Here is a 24,778-nt window from a genome sequence, read left to right on the forward strand (position 1 = left end):
TCCTGACGGTGGGGGAGTCCAGAACTAAGGGTCATAGTTTGAGGATGAGGGACTGAGGTGAGGAGAAATTTTAGGACTGAGACGAGGAGAAAATTCTTCATCCAGAGTGTGGTGAATCTGTGTCATGCACTCCACAATAGTGCTGTGCGATCTTTCAAGTACATCTGACAGGAGAGATGGGGCCTCGGTATAATGTGACTTAGAAGATGGATCTCCAACAGTGCAACACAGTGCTGCCTGATCAAGGAAGCAATGACCTAATTTCAAATCTGCTTACAGAAAGGAACGATTTGATTGCAGGGAAATACTGCAGAATTTTCTTAACATGAATTTCCTTCACATAACGTGGGGCGGTGCGGTGGCACAGTGGTTTACACTGCTGCCTCACCAGGGGCCCCGGGTTTGATTCTGACCTCTGGTGTCTGTCTACGTGCAGTTTGCATATTCTCTGCATGTCTGTGTGGGTTTCCTCCGGGTGTTGCAGTTTCCTCCCACAGTCCAAAGATGTGCAGGGTAGGAGGATTGGCCATGCTAAATTGCCCCTTAGGGTGGGGTTGCAGGAATAGGATGAGGGATTGGGCCTGGGTCGCATGGTCTTTCAAAGAAATGGTGCAAACTCGATGGGTCAAATGGCTTCCTTCTGCACCATAGGGATTCTATGATAAAATAGTTTAACCATAAATCCATTTTGGATGTCAAGATTGTTTTAATAATTTCCAACGCAGAATTCCTCACCCAGCTAGACCCAAAATGTTTCTCTCCACAGATGCTGCCAGGCCTGGGTATTTCCAGCATTTTCTATTTTATGTATAGCTGAAATTTTGCTCACATGTCGATTTACAGAAAGATTGATTTTCAAATTCTACAACATCTCAATAAGATTGGCCACTGCCAAAATAATTTTTTGTTCAGCTCCTGCTCTCGAATATTGTCACGTGTACCAGGGTACAGTGAAAAGCATTGTTCTGCGTACAGTCCAGGCAGATCGTTCCATTCATGAAAAACATGAGACATACAATAAATACACAATGTATAGACAGAGACATTGGGTGAAGCATACTGAGTGTAGTGCTACAACATTAGGGAAGAAGCATAAAGGGATCAGTTCACTCCATAAGAGGGTCATTCAGGAGTCTGGTAACAACAGGGAAGAGGCTGTTTTTGAATCTGTTAGTGCGTGTTCTCCGACTTTTGTATCTCCTGCCCGATGGAAAAGGTTGGAAGAGGAAAAACCCGGGTGGGTGGAGTCTTTGATTTTGCTGCCCGCTTTCCCAAGGCATCGGGAGGTGTAGATAGAGTCAATGGATGGGAGGTGGGTTTGTGTGATGGACTGGGCTGTGTTCACGACTCTTAAGTTCCTGGACCGAGCAGTTGCCATACCAAGCTGTGATGCAACCAGATAGGATGCTTTCCATTTCCTTTCTTTAGTCATTTTTCCCTAAATTATTCAAAAACCCCAAATATTTGACCCAACATTCTGCAGCTAACAAATCATTTAAGATAGTGCATGGAGGGGCTGGTTTAGCTCACTGGACTAAATCGCTGGCTTTTAAAGCAGACCAAGGCAGGCCAGCAGCACGGTTCAATTCCCGTACCGGCCTCCCCGAACAGGCGCCGGAATGTGGCGACTAGGGCTTTTCACAGTAACTTCATTTGAAGCCTACTTGTGACAATAAGCGATTTTCATTCATTCATTTCATTACAATTTAATGCATTCCAGTGACAAACTAAATAAAGGGGTCCAAAAAAAAAAAAAGTATAATCAGCTACGGAATTCTTGAAGCACCTTCCTTACTGCTAAAGCTACTTGCAGTTGAGTTTTTAAATTTCTGATTAAATTTAACTGAACATGGGTACGGAAACTGGCAGGTCTGAAAAAGTGTTTACATTTTAGTGTTGGAGGAAATCGCATCTCATCCAGGACTGGATGTTGGACAAGCAATCTGATAACACGAAGGGCAGTGAAGGATCTAGAGAAGTAGACAGGTTGTGCATTTTGGAAGGTCTAATGCAGGTAGGGAATATACAGTGAATGGTAGAACCCTCAAGAGTACTGAAAGTCAAAGAGATCTAGGAGTACATGTCCACAGGTCACTGAAAGGGGCAACACAGGTGGAGAAGGTAGTCAAGAAGGCATACGGCATGCTTGCCTTCATTGGCCGGGGCATTGAGTATAAGAATTGGCAAGTCATGTTGCAGCTGTATAGAACCTTAGTTAGGCCACACTTGGAGTATAGTGTTCAATTCTGGTCGCCACACTACCAGAAGGATGTGGAGGCTTTAGAGAGGGTGCAGAAGAGACTTACCAGAATGTTGCCTGGTATGGAGGGCATTAGCTATGAGGAGCGGTTGAATAAACTCGGTTTGTTCTCACTGGAACGAAGGAGGTTGAGGGGCGACCTGATAGAGGTCTACAAAATTATGAGGGGCATAGACAGAGTGGATAGTCAGAGGCTTTTCCCCGGGGTAGAGGAGTCAATTACTAGGGGGCATAGGTTTAAGGTGAGAGGGGCAAGGTTTAGAGTAGATGTACGAGGCAAGTTTTTTACGCAGAGGGTAGTGGGTGCCTGGAACTCGTTACCGGAGGAGGTGGTGGAAGCAGGGACGATAGTGACATTTAAGGGGCATCTTGACAAATACATGAATAGGATGGGAATAGAGGGATACGGACCCAGGAAGTGTAGAAGATTGTAGTTTAGTCGGGCAGCATGGTCGGCACGGGCTTGGAGGGCCGAAGGGCCTGTTCCCGGGCTGTACATTTCTTTGTTCTTTGTTGTCATCACTTGACTTGTAGAATTAAATCCCATAGCTTTGGTTGATTTTGTCAAGGGACAAGAGGATGGCCTAACCATGGCTAATAGTCACGACTGGGCCAACGTCACAGACCAAAAACCTTAATTGCTTTTCTCTCCGGCCTGTAAAGTATTTCCAGCATTTTCTAGATGGGGTGATACTGTGACAAAAGGTGCAGATGAGATCAAGAAAGATCAGGAAAGACAGTACACCAGTTACATGTAAAATGATATTTTCAACTGATTGGGACGGTTTCCATTCTATATAGAGCAGTAGGTTAAAGAATAATGTTAAGGTATTCTCAGCAAAACTATTTTTACAATATATTCTGAAGGCAGTATGATTTTAGTTAAATGACAAGAGATAATATTGTATTGCCGTTCCCCAACCCCACACATTCACCACATCCTGCACACAACTGCCAACCTTATCCTTCACCTATATTTGCATGTGATGAATTTGTCAAGCTTCACCATATAAGGGAAAAACACAGAACTGTATGGTTGAGTCATCAGCCTGCTCATACAGCCCCAAATTCAATATCCTGCAGCAATTATTTCGATGTTAAAAGACAGCGCGTCATAACAAGCTGCTATATTCCTTGCATTGCAAAGTGATATTCCTGGAATTTTAAATACAACCAAATTCTGCATGCTTTGTGATTAACTGTCATGTCTCTGCAAGACTCCACTGTCTGTGTGGAGTTTGCACATTTCGTCGTAGGTCTCACCCCCACAACCCAAAAGATGCGTCGGGTAGGTAGATTGGCCATGCTAAATTGCCCCTTAAATTAAAAAAAATATTTGGGTTCTCTAAATGTATAATTAAAAAAATGTCTCTGCAAGAATTCAAGACAAACTTATATCGCATATATGGCACATGAAAACCCAAAGCTGCAAAATCCTACAATTTCTCTATTGAAAATACTTTGAGCATCGTTTGGAACCAATGTTCCGTCTTTAATTTTAGCGCCCCAGCTATCATCCCCATCTTACTAACTTTCACCTCTTCCCTCCTGAAGCCATTACACATGCCGCAAGTCAGAAGCCATTACACATGCCACAAGTCAATGATAGAATTATTTTAACATTGATGAAAAACATCCAATTTAACAAAACTAATGAGGTTATTGAATAAAATAACTGAGCAAAATGTTACTTGAAGAAATGCATGACGTCATCACAGTCCAAAGATGTGCAGGTTAGGTGGATTGGCCATGATTAAATTTAGAATACCCAATTCATTTTTTCCAATTAAGGGGCAATTTAGCGTGGCCAATCCATTCAACCTGCACAGCTTTGGGTTGTGGGGGTGAAACCCCACAAACACGGGAGAATGTGCAAACTCCACACGGTCAGTGATCCAGAGCTGGGATCAAACCTGGGGCCTCAGCACCGTGAGGCAGCAGTGCCAACCACGGTGCCACCGTGCTGCCCTTGGCCATGATAAAATTGCCCCCATAAAAATGAAAATAGCTTATTGTCACAAGTAGTGGGCCTAGGTAGGGTGCTCTATTAGAGAGTCGATGGAGGCTTGATGGGCCGAATGGCCTCCTTCTGCACTGTAGGGATTTGATGTTTCTATCATGGGAAACAAAGAGAGGAAACGATGCTCAAAGTATTTAAGGGCAGCACGGTAGCACAAGTGAATAGCACTGTGGCTTCACAGCACCACGTTCCCAGGTTCGATTTCCCGCTGGGTCACTGTCTGTGAGCAGTCTGCATGTTCTCCCCGTGCGCGCTCCGGTTTCCTACCACAGTCCAAAGACGTGCAGGTTAGGTAGATTGGCCATGCTAAATTGCCCTAAGTGTCCAAAAAAAAAGGTTAGAAGGGGTTATTGGGTTACGGGAATAGGGTGGGAGTGAGGGCTTAATGTGGGTCGGTGCAGACTCGATGGGCCGTATGGCCTCCTTCTGCACTGTATGTTATATGTATATGTAAACCAGTGTCCAGTAGCTCAAGTATACCCTTACACTGCTTGGGAGCAAAGATGCGTGCTGTTCGAAGGGAGATTATCCCTTTTTATCTTGCTCCTCATCACTTATGAAGCAAATACCAGTACAATTATATCAGTTAACTGCATCAGTAAATGCAAATAAATACAGCCCTAAGAAATTAACCAAAATTACACAAAATGCCTCGTGAAACTTTTCATTAAAATATTTTATTCATGAGATGTGGTAGTCACTGGTTGGGCCCAAATTTATTGCCAATTCTTAATTGTGCCAAGGTGGTGGAGATGAATTGCATTCTTGAACTAAAGCAGTCTGTGTGGTGAAATTGCTCCAACCATACCGATAGGTGAGCAAGTACCAGTATTTGACCCAGCAACAATGATGGCATGGTGACAGTGCTGGCGGCACAAGAGTTAGCACTGTTGCATCATAGCACCAGGTCCCAGATTCAATTCACGGATTGGGTAACTGCCTGTGCAGAGTCTGCATGTTCTCCCAGTGTCTGCATGGGTTTCATAGAACATAGAACATAGAAAATACAGCACAGAACAGGCCCTTCGGCCCACGATGTTGTGCCGAACCTTTGTCCTAGATTAATCATAGATTATCATTGAATTTACAGTGAAGGAGGCCATTCGGCCCTTTGAGTCTGCACCGGCTCTTGGAAAGAGCACCATACCCAAACTCAACACCTCCACCCAACACCAAGGGCAATTTGGACATTAAGGGCAATTTATCATTGGCCAATTCACCTAACCCGCACATCTTTGGACTGTGGGAGGAAACCGGAGCACCCGGAGGAAACCCACGCAGACACGGGGAGGACGTGCAGACTCCGCACAGACAATGACCCAAGCCGGAATCGAACCTGGGACCATGGAGCTGTGAAGCAATTGTGCTATCCACAATGCTACCGTGCTGCCCTTAAGAACAAATAAATCTACACTATATCATTTTACCGTCATCCATGTACCTATCCAATAGCTGCTTGAAGGTCCCTAATGTTTCCGACTCAACTACTTCCACAGGCAGTGCATTCCATGCCCCCACTACTCTCTGGGTAAAGAACCTACCTCTGATATCCCTCCTATATCTTCCACCTTTCACCTTAAATTTATGTCCCCTTGTAATGGTGTGTTCCACCCGGGGAAAAAGTCTCTGACTGTCTACTCTATCTATTCCCCTGATCATCTTATAAACCTCTATCAAGTCGCCCCTCATCCTTCTCCGTTCTAATGAGAAAAGGCCTAGCACCCTCAACCTTTCCTCGGAAGACCTACTCTCCATTCCAGGCAACATCCTGGTAAATCTTCTTTGCACCTTTTCCAGAGCTTCCACATCCTTCCTAAAATGAGGCGACCAGAACTGTACACAGTACTCCAAATGTGGCCTTACCAAAGTTTTGTACAGCTGCATCATCACCTCACGGCTCTTAAATTCAATCCCTCTGTTAATGAACGCGAGCACACCATAGGCCTTCTTCACAGCTCTATCCACTTGAGTGGCAACTTTCAAAGATGTATGAACATAGACCCCAAGATCTCTCTGCTCCTCCACATTGCCAAGAACTCTACCGTTAACCCTATATTCCGCATTCATATTTGTCCTTCCAAAATGGACAACCTCACACTTTTCAGGGTTAAACTCCATCTGCCACTTCTCAGCCCAGCTCTGCATCCTATCTATGTCTCTTTGCAGCCGACAACAGCCCTCCTTACTATCCACAACTCCACCAATCTTCGTATCGTCTGCAAATTTACTGACCCACCCTTCAACTCCCTCATCCAAGTCATTAATGAAAATCACAAACAGCAGAGGACCCAGAACTGATCCCTGCGGTACGCCACTGGTAACTGGGATCCAGGCTGAATATTTGCCATCCACCACCACTCTCTGACTTCTATCGGTTAGCCAGTTCGTTATCCAACTGGCCAAATTTCCCACTATCCCATGCCTCCTTACTTTCTGCATAAGCCTACCATGGGGAACTTTATCAAATGCCTTACTAAAATCCATGTACACTACATCCACTGCTTTACCTTCATCCACATGCTTGGTCACCTCCTCAAAGAATTCAATAAGATTTGTAAGGCAAGACCTACCTCTCACAAATCCGTGCTGACTATCCCTAATCAAGCAGTGTCTTTCCAGATGCTCAGAAATCCTATCCTTCAGTACCCTTTCCATTACTTTGCCTACCACCGAAGTAAGACTAACTGGCCTGTAATTCCCAGGGTTATCCCTAGTTCCTTTTTTGAACAGGGGCACGACATTCGCCACTCTCCAATCCCCTGGTACCACCCCTGTTGACAGTGAGGACGAAAAGATCATTGCCAACGGCTCTGCAATTTCATCTCTTGCTTCCCATAGAATCCTTGGATATATCCCGTCAGGCCCGGGGGACTTGTCTATCCTCAAGTTTTTCAAAATGCCCAACACATCTTCCTTCCTGACAAGTATTTCCTCGAGCTTACCAATCTGTTTCACACTGTCCTCGCCAACAATATCGCCCCTCTCATTTGTAAATACAGAAGAAAAATACTCATTCAAGACCTCTCCTATCTCTTCAGACTCAATACACAATCTCCCGCTACTGTCCTTGATCGGACCTACCCTCGCTCTAGTCATTCTCATATTTCTCACATATGTGTAAAAGGCCTTGGGGTTTTCCTTGATCCTACCCGCCAAAGATTGTTCATGCCCTCTCTTAGCTCTCCTAATCCCTTTCTTCAGTTCCCTCCTGGCTATCTTGTATCCCTCCAATACCCTGTCTGAACCTTGTTTCCTCAGCCTTACATAAGTCACCTTTTTCCTCTTAACAAGACATTCAACCTCTCTTGTCAACCATGGTTCCCTCACTCGACCATCTCTTCCCTGCCTGACAGGGACATACATATCAAGGACACGTAGCACCTGTTCCTTGAACAAGTTCCACATTTCACTTGTGTCCTTCCCTGCCAGCCTATGTTCCCAACTTATGCACTTCAATTCTTGTCTGACAACATCGTATTTACCCTTCCCCCAATTGTAAACCTTGCCCTGTTGCACGTACCTATCCCTCTCCATTACTAAAGTGAAAGTCACAGAATTGTGGTCACTATCTCCAAAATGCTCCCCCACTAACAAATCTATTACTTGCCCTGGTTCATTACCCAGTACTAAATCCAATATTGCCCCTCCTCTGGTTGGACAATCTACATACTGTGTTAGAAAAGCTTCCTGGACACACTGCACAAACACCACCCCATCCAAACTATTTGATCTAAAGAGTTTCCACTCAATATTTGGGAAGTTAAAGTCGCCCATGACTACTACCCTATGACTTCTGCACCTTTCCAAAATCTGTTTCCCAATCTGTTCCTCCACATCTCTGCTACTATTGGGGGGCCTATAGAAAACTCCTAACAAGGTGACTGCTCCTTTCCTATTTCTGACTTCAACCCATACTACCTCAATAGGGTGATACTCCTCGAACTGCCTTTCTGCAGCTGTTATACTATCTCTAATTAATAATGCCACCCCCCCACCTCTTTTACCACCCTCCCTAATCTTATTGAAACATCTATAACCAGGGACCTCCAACAACCATTTCTGCCCCTCTTCTATCCAAGTTTCCGTGATGGCCACCACATCGTAGTCCCAAGTACCGATCCATGCCTTAAGTTCACCCACCTTATTCCTGATGCTTCTTGCGTTGAAGTATACACACTTCAACCCATCTCCGTGCCTGCAAATACTCTCCTTTGTCAGTGTTCCCTTCCCCACTGCCTCATAACATGCTTTGGCGTCCTGAATATCGGCTACCTTAGTTGCTGGACTACAAATCCGGTTCCCATTCCCCTGCCAAATTAGTTTAAACCCTCCCGAAGAGTACTAGCAAACCTCCCTCCCAGGATATTGGTGCCCCTCTGGTTCAGATGCAACCCGTCCTGCTTGTACAGGTCCCACCTTCCCCAGAATGCGCTCCAATTATCCAAATACCTGAAGCCCTCCCTCCTACACCATTCCTGCAGCCACGTGTTCAACTGCACTCTCTCCCTATTCCAAGCCTCGCTATCACGTGGCACCGGCAACAAACCAGAGATGACAACTCTGTCTGTCCTGGCTTTCAACTTCCAGCCTAACTCCCTAAACTTGTTTATTACCTCCACACCCCTTTTCCTACCTATGTCGTTGGTACCAATGTGCACCACGACTTCTGGCTGCTCCCCCTCCCCCTTAAGGATCCTGAAGACACGATCGGAGACATCCCTGGCCCTGGCACCCGGGAGGCAACATACCTTCCGGGAGTCTCGCTCGCGACCACAGAATCTCCTATCTATTCCCCTAACCATTGAATCTCCTACAACTATTGCTTTTCTATTCTCCCCCCTTCCCTTCTGAGCCCCAGAGCCAGACTCCGTGCCAGAGACCTGACCGCTAGGGCCTTCCCCCGGTAGGTCATCCCCCCCAACAGCATCCAAAACGGTATACTTGTTTTGAAGGGGAACGGTCACGAGGGATCCCTGCACTGTCTGCCTGTTTGTTTTTTTCCCCCTGACTGTAACCCAGCTATTCTTGTCCTGTACCTTGGGTGTGGTTACCTCCCTGTAACTCTTCTCAATCACCCCCTCTGCCTCCCGGATGATCCGAAGTTCATCCAGCTTCAGCTCCAGTTCCCTAACACGGTCTTTGAGGAGCTGAAGTTGGGTGCACTTCCCGCAGGTATAGGCAGTGGGGACACCGGTGGTATCCCTCACCACCCACATCCTACAGGAGGAGCATGTGGTTTCCTCCCACTAATCCCAAAAGACTTGCTGTTAGGTGGTTTGGGCATTCTGAATTCTCCCTCGCTGTACCCAAACAGGCACCGTAGTGTGGTGACATGGGGATTTTCACAGTAACTTCATTACAGTGTTAATGTAGGGCAGCACCGCGGCGCAGTGGTTAGCACAGCTGCCTCACGGCACCGAGGTCCCAGGTTCGATCCCAGCTCTGGGTCACTGTCCGCGTGGAGTTTGTACATTCTCCGTGTTTGCATGGGTTTCGCCCCCACAACCCAAAGGTGTGCAGGGTAGGTGGATTGGCTATGACTGGCTAAATTGTTCCTTAATTGGAAAAAAATTAATTGGGTACTCTAAATCTATTTTTTTTTTAAATTACAGTGTTAATGTAAGCCTACTTGTGACACAGATTACTATTATTACTAACCACTGTGCTACCATGACTGTGCATCTGCTATTGGAAAATTTGATGAGAATAAAGTCAAGTAGGTTTTCCCCTTATGATGGTTGTCTCTAACTGTTGCAACTCCAGTCTGACATCTTTGCCCTCCAGTAGCCATCAGGCAAGTTAGCAGTGGTGCTACCGAACCACCTAGTGATTTTACATTTGAGTTCCCCCACCTTAGAGTACATTTTGTGCCCTAGTTATCCTCACTGTATCTTCCAACCAGTGCTCAACAGATGTGCAAAGGGCGGCACAGTGGTTAGCACTGCTGCCTCACGGCACCAAGGACCCGGGTTCGATCCCGGCTAACTGTCCGTGTGGAGTTTGCACATTCTCCCCGTGTCTATGTGGGTCTCACCCCCACAATCCAAAGATGTGCAGGGTAGGTGGATTGACCATGCTACATTACCCTTTAATTGGAAAAAGTAAAATAAAATGGAGAAGTGCTGATTCATCAGCTGGTAATCAGCAGGAAGTTTCACTCCCTGTGTTTGACCTGATGCTGAGACATCAAGGAATCCAGAGTCAATGTTAAGGATTCCCAGGGCCACTCCCTCCTGATTACAAGCCATTTGTCATTGCCTCTGGTTGGTCTATCTACTGGCATATGAAGAAAGTTAAAAGGTTCTTTAGAGGGCAATTAAGACAGAGGGATTAAGACAGGGTAATAACCGCTTAAAATTTCACAATTCTGCACAGAGACCAAACATACACGTGTTCATGTTAAAAAATGTTAAACAATCTAAAAAATAAATGCATTCAGGCACCAGCAAGCTGAATTGTCTTTGTTTCGTGGTAGAATTCATGTCACAGGGTGGAAAAAAAAATCTTAGAATCCCTCAGTGCAGAAGGAGGCCATTTGCCTCATTATGGCTTCTGAAGGAGGGCCCAACCTAACCCACTCCCCTGCCCTATCTCATAACCCCATCTAACCTGCACATCTTTGGTCACTAAGGGGCAATTTAGCATGGCCAATCCACTTAACTTACACATCTTTGGACTGTGGGAGGAAACCAGAGCACCTAGAGGAAACCCATACAGACACGTGAAGAATGTGCAAACTCCATGCAGTCACCCTAGGCCGGAATTGAACCCGGGTCCCTGACCCCGTGAGGCAGCAGTGCTAACCACCGTGCCACAGAGAGGCAGAGGTCAGTTTTGAAAGCAAAAGATAAATCTGAAATTTTCTGGTAGGTTTTATTTCTAATGAGAACAGACTTTTGTCACTCCTTTACATTGTTAGAATAAGCACATTAAGAGTACTAAATATAAAGTCAATCCAGATTTGGAAGTTTGCCCTTCCTTCTATTATCTATTATACTGCTTCAAAGCACTCAGCAATAGGGAAACAGCACTGCCACACCCAGTAAAAACCTGAACACAACCGATGAGATCATCCTAATCACTGTCAGCGCACCAATGCACGGTGGGATGGAAGACATTAGAAATTTGTAACAAACACATTACGCCCGGGTCAGGTGCTATGAAGAAAATAGAGTTGTTTCAGGTGTGCCATTGTCAACGGAATGGACCGTACCTGAAACTTCCATTTTTCTAATGGTTCCATAAATACTGCCTGAACTGCTGACTGTTCCCAGCATTTGGTTTTTAATACATTTCTTTAATCCCGGACTTACTTTAGGTTCCAAGCCATTGTTACATGAAGAACAGCGAATTATAAAACTAAATTTACTATAGAACCTCACTGAATAAGCAGTTTTGACATATCATCCAACAATAGGTTTAAAATGGTGGCAGCATCATCCAAGATTTTTTTAAAATATAAATTTAGAGTACACAATTATTTTTTCCCCCCAATTAAGGGGCAAGTTAGCATGGCTGACCCACCTACCCTGGACATCTTTGGGTTGTGGGGGTGAAACCCACGCAGACACGGGGAGAATGTGCAAACTCACACAGACAGTGACCCAGGGCCGGGATTAGAACCTGCGTCCTCAGCACCGTAGGCAGCAAACCACTGTGCCACGTGCCGCCCATCCGAGATATTTTGTTCTAAATAAGAACTACAGGCTGCAACTCAATCTCAAAATTCAGATAGCTATTTTGCCTCGTCTTGACAAGGATTCATCTGCGCAGTGCATTTGGTGCATTATGCCTGTGCCAGCTCATTGAAAGCTTTCAAGTTAGATTTTTGATTAGATTTAGATTTACTGTCATGTGTACTGAGGTACAGCAAAAAGCATTGTTCAGCATACAATCCAGGCAGATCGTTCCATACATGAAAACATAGGACATACAATAAATACGCAATGTAAATACATAGACATAGATATCAGGTGAAGCATACAGAGTATAGTGCTACAACAGAGAAGATGTGTGGTGAGTTCAGTCCATCTGAGGGTCATTCAGGAGTCTGGAAACAGCGGGGAAGAATCTGTTACTGCGTGTTCTCAGACTTTTGTATCTTCTGCCCGATGGAAGGGGTTGGAAAGGATAATAACCCAGGTGGGAGAGGTCTTTGATTATCATAGAATTTACAGTGCAGAAGGAGGCCATTCGGCCCATCGATCACCACCGGCTCTTGGAAAGAGCACCCTACCCAAGGTCAACACCTCCACCCTATCCCCATAACCCAGTAACCCCACCCAACACTAAGGGCAATTTTAGACACTAAGGGCAATATATCATGGCCAATCCACCTAAACTGCACATCTTTAGACTGTGGGAGGAAACCGGAGGAAACCCACGCATACACGGGGAGGATGTGCAGACTCCGCACAGACAGTGACCCAAGCCGGAATCGAACCTGGGACCCTGGAGCTGTGAAGCAATTGTGCTATCCACAATGCTACCGTGCTGCCCACTTTCGAAAAGCAGCGGTAGTCAGAGTCAAAGGATGGGTGCCAGGTTGGCGTGATGGACTGGGCTGTGTTCACGATGGCAGAGCAGTTGACATAGCAGGCTGTGATGCAGCCAGATAGGATGCTTTCTATGGTGCATCTGTAAAAATTGGTAAGAGTCAATGTGGACATGCCGAATTTCCTAAAGCTTCCTGAGGAAGTATAGGTGTTGTGCTTTCTTGGCAGTAGCGTCGACGTGGGTGAACCAGGACAGATTGTTGGTGATGTGTACACCTAGGAATCACCACTGACGCATACAGGGGTTCGCTTCCCGAAGTCAATGACCAGCTCCTTAGTTTTGCTGACATTGAGGGAGAGATTGTCGTCTTTGCACTATGCCACTAGGTTCTCCATCTCCCTCCTGTACCCTGACTCATTGTTGTTTGAGATCCGGCCCACTGCAGTAATTTCATCAGCAAACTTGTAAATGGAGCCGGAGCCAGATTTTGCCACACAGTCATGTGTGTCTAGGGAGTATACCGCTCTCTTTTTTAGACCATAACCCCATACATCTTCTCTCTTTAAGTATAGATCAAATTCCCCTTTGAAAGATACCACTGAATTTTCTTCCATTACCTTTCAGGCAGTACATCCCAGATCAGAACTCACTGTGTTTAAGGATCATCTCTCAGATTCTTTTGCCAATTAGCTTAAATCTGAACATCATGGGTGCTGGCTCTCCCACCACTGCAAGCAACTTTTCCCCATCTACTCCATCAAAACCCTTTAATTTTAAGCTTAAAAAAAGCCTCCCTCAGCCTTCTGCGCTTAAAGAACAAATCCAGTTTCCACAGTCTCTCCACACATCTCAGTTTTAACGTTTGAAAAGTTAACGTAGAAAAACATTGATCGGGAGTCCATTCCAAATCGTTGTCTGGTAACTCCTGCTGGAAGTGTGTATGCATGGAAATGGGTGAACAACAGAATACGGTGAGGGAAATTGTGAATGTTGTTTTGAGTCAGCCTACTGACATTCACAGTTGATGCTTATACATAAAGTGGCTACATCTGGAACCAATACCAGATGACTGGTTTCCTGGAACCCTACATTAGCAACGATTCATACATCTTCAAAAGCAAACCAAGAGAAAACGTAACCAGAAAATAATAAACCAAGAAGTAAGCAGTGCTAAATTAGTGCAGAGATTATCCTGCATCACAAACAGAACCAAGAGGGATGCTGTGCAATCATAACTGCAATGAATCAGTAATTGCTTGCTACCAAAAATACCTTAAGCAAAATCCTCACCTTGCAACATGCTCCTGTAGGCAGTGTCTGCAATGGCATAGATGTGAGGTGGCAACTCATGCCGTTTTTTTCCCTTGTACATCTCAACAATCTCCTCCGTGTAGATAGGCAGATTCTTGTATGGGTTGATTACCACACAGAAAAGACCTGAGTAAGTCTAAAAACAAAAGACAAAGACAAAGTTAAACACCTTTTACCATTATTATATAATATGTATTATGAGGGCTGCAGAGGCTGCGTCATTAAGTATATATAAGGCCAAGATAGACAGATTTTTAATCAGCAAGGGATTCACGGGTGATATGGCGGGAAAGTGGAGTTGAGGATTAGCTTATCAGATCAGTCATGATCTCATTGAATGGTGGAGCAGACAATTGCCTGCTGCTGTTCCTACGTCTTAGGGTCTCATAACAAAACTTTCATATATTTTAAATTTCAAAATGTATTTAAAGGGCAGCGGCTAAACTTAAAGAATAATGTTCCCGTATCAGCCTCCCCGAACAGGTGCCGGAATGTGGCGACTAGGGGCTTTTCACAGTAACTTCATTTGAAGCCTACTTGTGACAATAAGCGATTTTCATTTCATTTCATGTCAAATTTGTGTGTCTCCTCCAATGACATTAGGTTTATCCAGTGAGATCCTATATCAAATGTCCCAAGTTCACCCTCTTGGTAAATTAGATAATCTCATGTTTGCATGGGTTTCACCCCCACAACCCAAAGATCTGCAGAGTAGGTGGATTGGCCAGGCTAAATTGCCCCTTAATTGAAAAACAAAAATGAATTGGATACTCTAAACTTTAAAAAAAAGTTAGATAATCTCAGCTGCAGTGGTCACTGCAAGAACAAATGACCTCTGCAAACCTGGGTTAGTTTTCACCATTTATAGCAACCATTGCCAGAGGCGTACATCTGTAATGAAATGAAAAAATGAAACAAAATTAAAATCGCTTATTGTCACAAGTAGGCTTCAAATGAAGTTACTGTGAAAAGCCCCTAGTCGTCACATTCCGGCGCCTGTTCGGGGAGGCTGGTACGGGAAATGAACCGTGCTGTTGGCCTGCCTTGGTCTGCTTTCAAAGCCAGCGATTTAGCCCTGTGCTAAACCAGCCCCTGGTCTGTAAATGCTCTGTAAAGACAGGGTTGGGCTCAATTGCAACAACCCCTGCAAATGTATAGTTCACCAAAATGCATCAGTGATGCTAGTACATTGCAATTATTTGGACACGGTAATTGGAGAATGACTGGTTCCCATGATAGCTTAACCAAGAATTATGATGAATTCAATGCCTGCAGGGGTAGAAGGGAATATAGAAGCTAAGTCCAACAGAAAATGTAAAACGCAGACCCAAATTCAATCAATGTATGTGCACAATGTAAGAACAGTCTTATACATTAATAATGCTGCTCACAATTGTTGCAAGTAATGATTCCATGCTCAAGGCAATGGAAATGGTTCAATTTCACATGAGCAGGAATTCAAAATCGAACATGGTGCTTACGGCCAGCCGATGAATTGGAATTGGCCTGTACTGCCTCCAAATTTGGATTTTGTACAAGATCCATGGAGGTAAGAGGTCCTTCCTAAGGATCTGAATTCTGTTTAACCATGAAACTGAAATATTAACTGTTTCTCTCCCCGCAGATGCTGCTGGACCGGAGTATTTCCAGCATTTTCCCCAAATTTCCAGATTTTGCCCAAATTTCCAAAACCCACAGATTTGCTTCTGCAACTTTTCACACAAATCAGCAGCTTGGCTTAGTCAATCAAGTATTGACAGGAAATCAATCCTTGGCTAGAATTTGTGATTCTATAATATAAATATGACTACACTTCAAATGTACTTTGGAATGTTCTTGGGTTGTAAAGGCTGCTGCATAGATGCAAGTTTGTTCTTGTTTTTTTATTCAGATAAGTGCCTTCAGCCAGTTCACAGCTCACTCTGGAGGTTACAATTTCACATCACATGGTCAAGACTCAACATGTATTTAAAACGCCTACAGGATTGTGGTAAACAATAGCTGTTCCAGAATTTCATCCCACTGCAAAACTCTCACCGGTATTTTTGTGCCCAAAATATTTCAAAGTGAGCAAGTTTGATTCAAAACAGTTATCCAAAGGCCAAACCAGCTGTTTTCTGGGAGGTCAATTCTACTGCAATACATTCTAGGAAATTAAATGAAGACTTTGGTTCACTCAAGAGGAAGGACAGTGATGAAGAAAACAAATTCCTCATGATCATATGTGGAGAAATGAGAGTGTGGCAATGACAACCTTACTCACTGAGTACTCCATTATTACACCAAGACTCCTACTTGTTCAAAATTTAAAAAAATAAATTTAAAGTACGCAATTATTTCTTTTTCCAATTAAGGGGCAATTTAGCATGGCCAATCCACCTACCCTTTGGTTGTAGGGGTGAAACCCACGCAGATATAGGGAGAATGTGCAAACTCCACACGGACAATGACCCAGGGCCGGGATTCGAACCCGGGTCCTGAGTGCCATAGTCCCAGTGCTAACCACTGTGCCATGTACCACCCTTTACATGTTCAACTTTACCTCAAGAACAGATATTAGAAAATAACCAGCATCTGAGAAACTGTAAAACTGTGCTTGAAAGCATGATTATCATATAAGCCACTGAAGGGAAACTAGAAAATAAATTTACTTCATAGGTATTTTATTGGAAAATTAGCAAAATGTTTAAACTTACTAAACATTTATCGTTTATAAACGATGCAGCCAAGATTTGTCATTTTGAGTGGATTGTCAAGTCAGATATCCTCTTTAGTTGAAAATTTAGATCATGAACTATGACTTTAAAGCCATCATATGGTGGAAAACATGTAAAGTTAACTTGCTTGGTTCCCCATGATTCTGTCAAAAACAAACTTACTGAGCCACTCAAATTCCAGGTATTCAGTAAGACAGTAGGTGGTATAATTGATCAGTGCCCATTAGTGAAAAGAAGAACAATCTAAATCTCCTTCTCATCAGGATCCAGTCACCCCTGGTGTATGTAATGTGCACTTGTCTCAGCTTACAAGTGAACATTTTTATTTTGATGAAGTAGGACTGTAAACATCAGTAGGACTACTCCCAAGCAAGAATGCGTGACTGCAGGGAGGGTGAGGGGGTGAAAAACTGGACAATTAATTATACAGGGTTTGTGTAACTTCCTGCAAATGAATTAGACAGTCACAATCTGCATTCTATTGTAGGAACATAATAAAGACAGGCAGTCATGTATGGTCAGATGACACGAAAACAAGGAAATCACAAATATTGCATACTTTTCCCAAATCATTAGTTTGGAATGTACTTAGCAAGTGCGCACTTACATTTAAAGCTGCTAATGTTTTCAGTCGTGTTTCTCACCAGCAAATTAATGTCAACATGAACTCACAAGATAACCACTAAAGGAGGAATGACGAAAAAGGGCACTGCTCATAGCAAGTTTGATCTTGCATGCCTGAGTCGCTCTTTGTAAACTAGTTTCTTTTCACAGGTATCCATCCAGATGCTCTCACCATTAAAAGTGAATATTTTTATTCTTTTGCTTAGATGAATTATCAATTCAGCTGGAATTCTAAAATAGCCAGTAAAAATAACTAATTAAGCCCGAGGCGCAGCGGGATCTCTGCTGATCTTGATGCCACAATTAGTGGAGATGCCTTAGCTCCTGGTCTGAATAGAAGGGAGCACACCAAATCACTCAAAAATGTCAGCAGCAAGTTTTTCCATCAACTTTATCACGCTCCTTTGCAGCTGTTCTGGGCTATCCATCTTTAGCAAATGAGCTTCTAATTAAATTGAAAAGTGGAGGACCTTTATATAAACTTCAAAATTTCAAATGTCCTGAACTTGGCACAGTTTTTCCAAGCAAATGGGATCAAAATGTTTCTGCAACTAAGCAAATGCCTAAATAAACAGTGGGAATACATAGCATCTGGCGCAAAAAAGTGACTTTTGGGGGTGAAGTCGTCACTTTTTTTTAAAATGTGAAAAGAACTGCTTTTCATTTCTACCAATTCATATTTTATTTCATGTTCCTTCAAATTTCACTATCTATAATAGATAGCATTGAAGTAACATGTAACAAATACATAGCAAGGAAACTATAAGACTTTTCTGATTGACATGGGAAAGTGAACTTGCACGCAAAGTTACCAGTTTAAACCAAGTGTCTAGGAGTCTTAAATGTTTGTTTGTTTTTTTAAAAAGGGGAAGGCACAGTAGTTAGCACTGTTGCTTCACAGCTCCAGGGTCCCAGGTTCGCTTCCCCGCTGGGTCACTGTCTGTGTGGAGTCCGCACGTTCTCCCAGTGTCTGCGTGGGTTTCCTCCGGGTGCTCCGGTTTCCTCCCACAGTCCAAAGATGTGCAGGTTAGGTGGATTGGCCATGATAAATTGCCCTTAGTGACCAAAAAAGGTTAGGAGGGGTTATTGGGTTACGGGGATAGGGTACAAGTGTGGGCTTAAGTGGATCGGTGCAGACTCGATGGGCCAAATGGCTTCCTTCTGCACTGTATGTTCTATGTTCCTTTCCTGAATGACCTGCTTCCAATTTGAAGGTCATTTCCACTCGTCCTAAACACCCTCCACTAGCAAAAAGGTTTATCTCTCTTTTCCTGATGAATTATTTTCAAAATCCTAAAAACTTCCAAGAAAATCACCCATAACTTTCTATATTCCAGGGAATGCAAGTCCAATTTATATACTCTCTCGATTTAACCCCTGGAGCTCTGGTGATATTTAGTTGAATCTGTGCTGTACTTCATTCATGGCCTACATATTTCTTGGGTATGGTACCCAGACCAGTAAACAGTACACCAGATTAGTTTAACCAGGACATTGACAGCTGTAGCACAACTTCCTCCTTTCTGTTCTGGCTCTTGAAAGACACTGATTTTCTTATTGTACCTAACCACTGTATTTTAGTAATTTGAGTATGTGGGTCCCTCAATCTCTTTTAATTGCCATTGTACCTAACTTTTCACCTTTACGCACTTTCTTGACAAAATAAATCCATGATCACCTATTAGATGAAACCTTTTGGCACTTCTGTAAAACTATCACTTTTTTGCACGTGGTACTGCAGAAATATTTACATTGCACTTCAAACTGAATGGTTCAAAAGTTTCATATCTCATTTTCAAATTAGTTAGAATCATAGTTGGGATCACATTGCACAATTCGGCTGTGAGCAGGAGTTAATTGTTTCTCTCTGGTTCATCAGATTCTGGATGACGGGTGCTCTTGTTAATTTTTAGAAAATGAACAGGAAGATGTGTTTTAGCAGGGAATAACAACTTTTGGGCAGCTGTAAAGAAATAAGGAAAAAACATTTCATAACCACATTGATTGCAGAACAACTCAATTCAGCTTACATCCTGTTGACTCCAGCTGCTGGGATACATTATGGGGATCAAATAATGTTTGTTGAATAAAATTGTATGAGGGATATCTGCATTATGGATTTAAATTCGAGATACTTGGAATACAGATCAAAAAATAAATATAAATAGAGCGAAAAGTCAATTTGACAAAAATTGACAAAATTGAGCAATAATAGAATAAAACTTACATAGATTAGCCCTGAGTAGTAACGTTCTTTCAAATTGTGCAGTACAGAAGCCTCATTTAAGCAAGTCAGCTCTGCCATGTCTTCCACCTTGGAGAACTTAGGCGGGTTCATCTTCTGGATGTCGTCCTTGTTGACTTTGACTTTTTTGCCATTTTCTACCAACTCAAGTACTGCCTCATCGCCAATTTCCTCCTTGAGACTGGCAGCCTCAAATCCATGACGGTCTGAGGGTATCCACACCAATTTTTTTGCTGCCCAGTCAGCCTGTGTCAATGGGTTATTGATGAGATTTTTGTCCACATAGAGATACCGCTCTGCATCCCGTTGAGCCATTATGACTGAACTGGAGACCTGCAATTTAAAAAGAAACTCTGGTCATCGAAGTTACACTTTTGGCAATGAAAGCAATATGAAAAAATGCTCTACATTAAAAAAGAGTTCGTGATAATTTATTTTAACTGACAATTAAAATAAGATGGCTCTGCAAGGTAGATGCTGAGAAGCTGTTTCCTATGACTGGAGAATCAGGACTAAGAGCTATCAGAATAAAAGAGGTCAGCCATTTAGGACTGAGATGAGAAATTCTTCATGCAGGAGGGGCATGAACCTTTGGCATTTTGTTTTTAAATTTAGTGCAGCCAATTATTTTTCTTTTCCAATTAAGGGGCAATTTAGCATGGCCAATCCACCTAACCTGCACATCTTTGGGCTGTGGGGGTGAAAGCCACGCAGACATGGGGAGAATGTGCAAACTCCACACGGACAGTGATCTAGGGCTGGGATTCGGACCCGGGTCCTCAGTGCCGCAGTCCCAGTGCTAACCACTGCACCACATGCCACTCCTACCTTTGCCATTCTTTACCTCAAAAGTTGTGGATGCCCTGTTGTTGATTATATTCAAAACAGAGATAGACAGATCCTTGGGCACTAGGGAAATCATGGCACATGAAATATAAGTTTGCAGGCTGGGCAAACCTCTCACCAGAATATTCTCCAGTACAGTGTATTAATAGAGATTGTTCAACCATCCTATTGTATAGAGTTCATTTAAACTATGGTTTTATTTCTAGTATTGTGGGGATTTTGGCTAATTTACCTATTAAAGGTGTTGATTTTCTATTAGAAAACCATCTGAGCTGAGATAGGGTGCTGCCATCTCCATTGATTTCCGAAAAGCCCAGAAGCTGTTAAATACGAAAATGTTGAAAATTGCCATTGCAACCAATGATGTGCCCAAGGGTCAGAAATTCAGACTGCGAATGCTCAAAGGACATGGTATCAACTGATTACAAAGGATTAATAACCGCTTGAAATAAATTAAAGCTGCCCGAATTAAAAACGCAGGCAGGAACTGAGCAAAAGGTGACAAAAATGATGGCAAAATCAATTCAAGATGAAATTAAGCACTTTGAAAAAGAATAGCACCAATACTAATACCAGTGTTGCAAGGCAGGGTACATGTACTCAAAATGTAAACTAAAACTTCAGAATCATGAAGCTATAGCTGGAGAACTAGGCTACGCATGTGCAGAATGGGAAGAAAAACAAAACATAAATGGACTAAAAAGGAGTTCACCAACATAGCCTTAAAGTTCTTAAAGAAGTGGAGGATTTTACTCAACGAAAATATAATCTGAGCGCAAAAGGATTATCATAGATCATCATATAATTTACAGTGCAGGAGGCCATTCGGCCCATCGAGTCTGCACCGGCTCTTGGAAAGAGCACCTGACCCAAGTCCACACCTTCACCCTATCCCCATAAGCCAGTAACCCCACCCAACACCAATTTTGGATACTAAGGGCAATTTATCATGGCCAATCCACATAACCTGCACATCTTTGGACTGTGGGAGGAAACCGGAGCACCCGGAGAAAACCCATGCACACACGGAGAGGTGACCTAAGCCGGAATCGAATCTGGGACCCTGGAGCTGTGAAGCAATTGTGCTATCCACAATGCAAAGGAGGCAATGTTAAACCTGCAATGCCTGGAAGAGAACGCGGAAGGTTTACATCATGGAACAAACTTAAAAATAAAAGTAATCCTGCATTTAAACAGTTTTAAGATAATTCAAATGTGTGGTTGTTTCAAACTTTCTTTACATACTTATAGACATTTTTAAAAACCTGTGGGCATCAGGTGTTAAAACACAAGCAGGGTGGTTCAAAGACAGTTTGAAAAGATCGATACCTTGATGACAACGTTATTCTTGACAAGTGAACCAGGTCAAATCAAGTGTACAAATTTTCTAACGCAGGGCATGGAAAAGCTGCAAAAACGTCATGAAATGAGAAAGGACATTTGCAGCAACAGATGATGGAAAGTAAAGCCACAACCGTAATGTTAATTCTGGTTTTCAAGTGAGTTGTAACTACATGAACACTCTCAAACTGAACTTGAAATCCTAACAGCCGCATGCAGTTGATTGGCACAGGTTCAGCTTTATAATGTTGCCAGGACAGTGTTTAATGTTGGTGTGTGACAACAGGGAATGGGTATCACTTGTACGTCTGTAGGAAACATAGAAAATAGGTGCAGAAGGCGGCCATTCGGCCCGATGAGCCTGTTCCACCATTCATTATGATCATGGCTAATCATCCAACTCAAATTTCCTCTTCCCACCTTTCCTCCATATCTTTTGATCCCCCTCGCCCCAAGTGCTATATGTAACTGCTTCTTGAAAAAATACAATGTTTTGGCTTCAGCTACTTCCTGCGGTAACAAATTCTACAGACCGACCACTCTCTTGGTCCCAAATGGTCTACCCGTATCCTCAGAATGTGACCCCTGGTTCTGGACACACACGCCATCAGAAACATTCTTATTGCATCAACCCTGTCTAGTCCTGTTAGAATTGTGTAGGGTTCCACTCTCTCTCTCTCCCCCCGTCTCCCTCTCCCCTCCCCCTCAATTTAGCGTGGCCAATCCACCTAACCTGCACATCTTTGCGTTGTGGGTGTGAAACCCACACAGACACAGGGCGAATGTGCAAACTTCACACAGACAGCGGCCCAGGGCCGGGATCGCACCCGGGTCCTCGGCACTGTATTCTGAATTATTCCTCCGTGTACTCGAGCAGGAGCCGAAGTATGCCGACTAGGGGATTTTTACAGTTACTTCATTGCAGAGTTAATGTAAGCCTACATGTGACAATAATAAAGATTATTATTAATTCCCTGTTTCTGACATTTGTCTTCACCAGTCTGTTTCTCTTCACATACCTACAGAAATCTTCAGTCAGCTTTTATGTTTCCTGCAAGTTTATTCTCAGACTCTATTTTTCTCCCCTTCTTAATCAATTCCTTGGTCCAACTTCACTGAATTCTAAACTTCTCCCATTCCTCAGACCTGTTGCTTTTCTTAGCCAATTTGTGTACTTGTTAGTTGGAGTGTTTATTGAATTTTGATTGAGTTGTAGAAAAACGACAATAGTAATAATTTTTCATTTTTGGAAGGTATTATGACCACTAGACTTTTATAAGATGGTTATGTTTTAAACTGTCTTTTTTGATTTAAGGTAAAACAGAATGCCCCGTATTGGTGGTGGTGGGAGGGTTTGGAGGTTGGACAGAGGGGAAATGGTATGAAGTTGTTTTCTGCTGGCGACAAGCCTGGGGACAGAAGCCCAAGTCAAAACCTTTTCAGTCAGGTGAAGTAAAAGGAAGAATCAACTGGTCCAGCTGGGTACAGACTTAGTCAGACTGAAGGATTAGAGGAAGTAGGTTAACCACAGATGCTCCTATGCCAAGCACAGAAGGACTGCTTTTGGGGTAATCACTGAGGAGAGTGCTAGTAAAAGACAAGAGTTCAAAGGAAGAAAGCTTGTTGTGGAGAGTTGAAGACCAAGGAGTCACCAGTGGATCATTTGTCACCAGAGGGTATCTTGCTGGTCGAATGTTAGCACAGAAATAAATATATATGACCTGATCAACATTACAGAGACATGGATATAAGATTAAATATAAAGGGCATTGATAGTTCAAATGAAGAGGTGTGGTGTAGGGGGTAATATATTAGAAAGATTTTTAAAATTGGTTGACTAACAGGAAGTAGAGAGTACGGTTGAAAGAGTCTTTTTCATATTGGCAAGCTGCAATTAGTGAAGTGGCACAGGGACCAGTGTTGGAGCCTCAGCTATTTAAATTCTACATCAATGACTTAGAGGAAGGAACCAACTGTATGGGAATTACATCTGCCGGTGTTGTCAAGGGGTTTAGAGACTCTGCAAATGGATTTGGATAGTGTGGACAAAAATATTGGCAGATGAAGTATTAAGTGGGAAAATGTGAACTTGTCCAATCTGGCAGGAAGAGAACAGCAGTATACTATTTAAGTGAGTGAGACTGAAGAACCTGGTGGTACAGAGGGATCTGGGTTACATGGTGCATGAATCAAAACCTAGAATACGGTGTACAGTTTTGGTCTCCTTATTCAAAAAAGGGTATAGTATTAGAGGTAGTTCAGAGAAGGTTCACTCGGCTCATCCCTAGGATTACAGGCTTATTTTATGAAGAAAGGTTGAACAGGTTTAGCCTCTGCCATTAGAGTTTAGGTGAATGAGCGGTGATCATTGTGACAATAAGCGATTTTCATTTCATCTTATTGAAACATACAAAATCCCACTTCCGGGTGCGGCTATGCAGAGCTAGGTCGCATATTCGGCAGCTCCTGCTTGGAACGGACTTTTGGGCTCTTTTACAGGGCCCCCACGGCATTTGTTTGACATTTCCCGGTGTGGGAAGAAGGCGGCAATATTCCCCCGACGGTGTCCCCCAGGAAGGGTATGTCTCTTGGTTGCCAGACACACGCAGAAACAGTGAAAGATTTGGCTGCAACTACAGGATAAACAGGGCCTCTTCCAGCATGCAGGCGGGGGAAGGGCAAGCTTAAAGCTGCAAGCTGACCTGAGGGCCTGTATCAAAGGTGAATTCTAGCAGCAGAGGGAACAACTGTGAAAAGACCTCATCAAGGCCACTGAAGGGACTTCCGGTTGCGGTGATGCCTAGCTAGCCGCACGCTTCGGCGGCTCCAGCTCCGACGGACCTTCGGGCTCTTTTAAGAGCCTCAACGGGGAATTTTTCGACGACGCAACCCGGTGTGGGGCGTGTGAGAAGGGAGTC

General features: G+C 43.4%; 1 protein-coding gene across 2 annotated transcripts in view; it reads right to left on the reverse strand.

Annotated features, from left to right (window-relative positions):
* LOC140403854 (myosin-9-like) overlaps positions 1 to 24,778 on the reverse strand; it is a 226,312-nt gene that overhangs the window by 168,157 nt on the left and 33,377 nt on the right. For both annotated transcript variants that reach the window (XM_072492056.1, XM_072492055.1), the window contains exons 2-3: positions 19,656 to 20,006; positions 14,067 to 14,223 (exon numbers count right to left, since the gene is read on the reverse strand). In XM_072492056.1, coding sequence (XP_072348157.1) covers positions 14,067 to 14,223; positions 19,656 to 19,988 — 490 coding nt within the window. In that variant the 5' untranslated portion in view covers positions 19,989 to 20,006. The remainder of the gene's footprint in view (positions 1 to 14,066; positions 14,224 to 19,655; positions 20,007 to 24,778) is intronic.

Source organism: Scyliorhinus torazame, chromosome 29 (genome assembly GCF_047496885.1).
Source record: "Scyliorhinus torazame isolate Kashiwa2021f chromosome 29, sScyTor2.1, whole genome shotgun sequence".
Taxonomy (NCBI): Eukaryota; Metazoa; Chordata; class Chondrichthyes; order Carcharhiniformes; family Scyliorhinidae; genus Scyliorhinus; species Scyliorhinus torazame.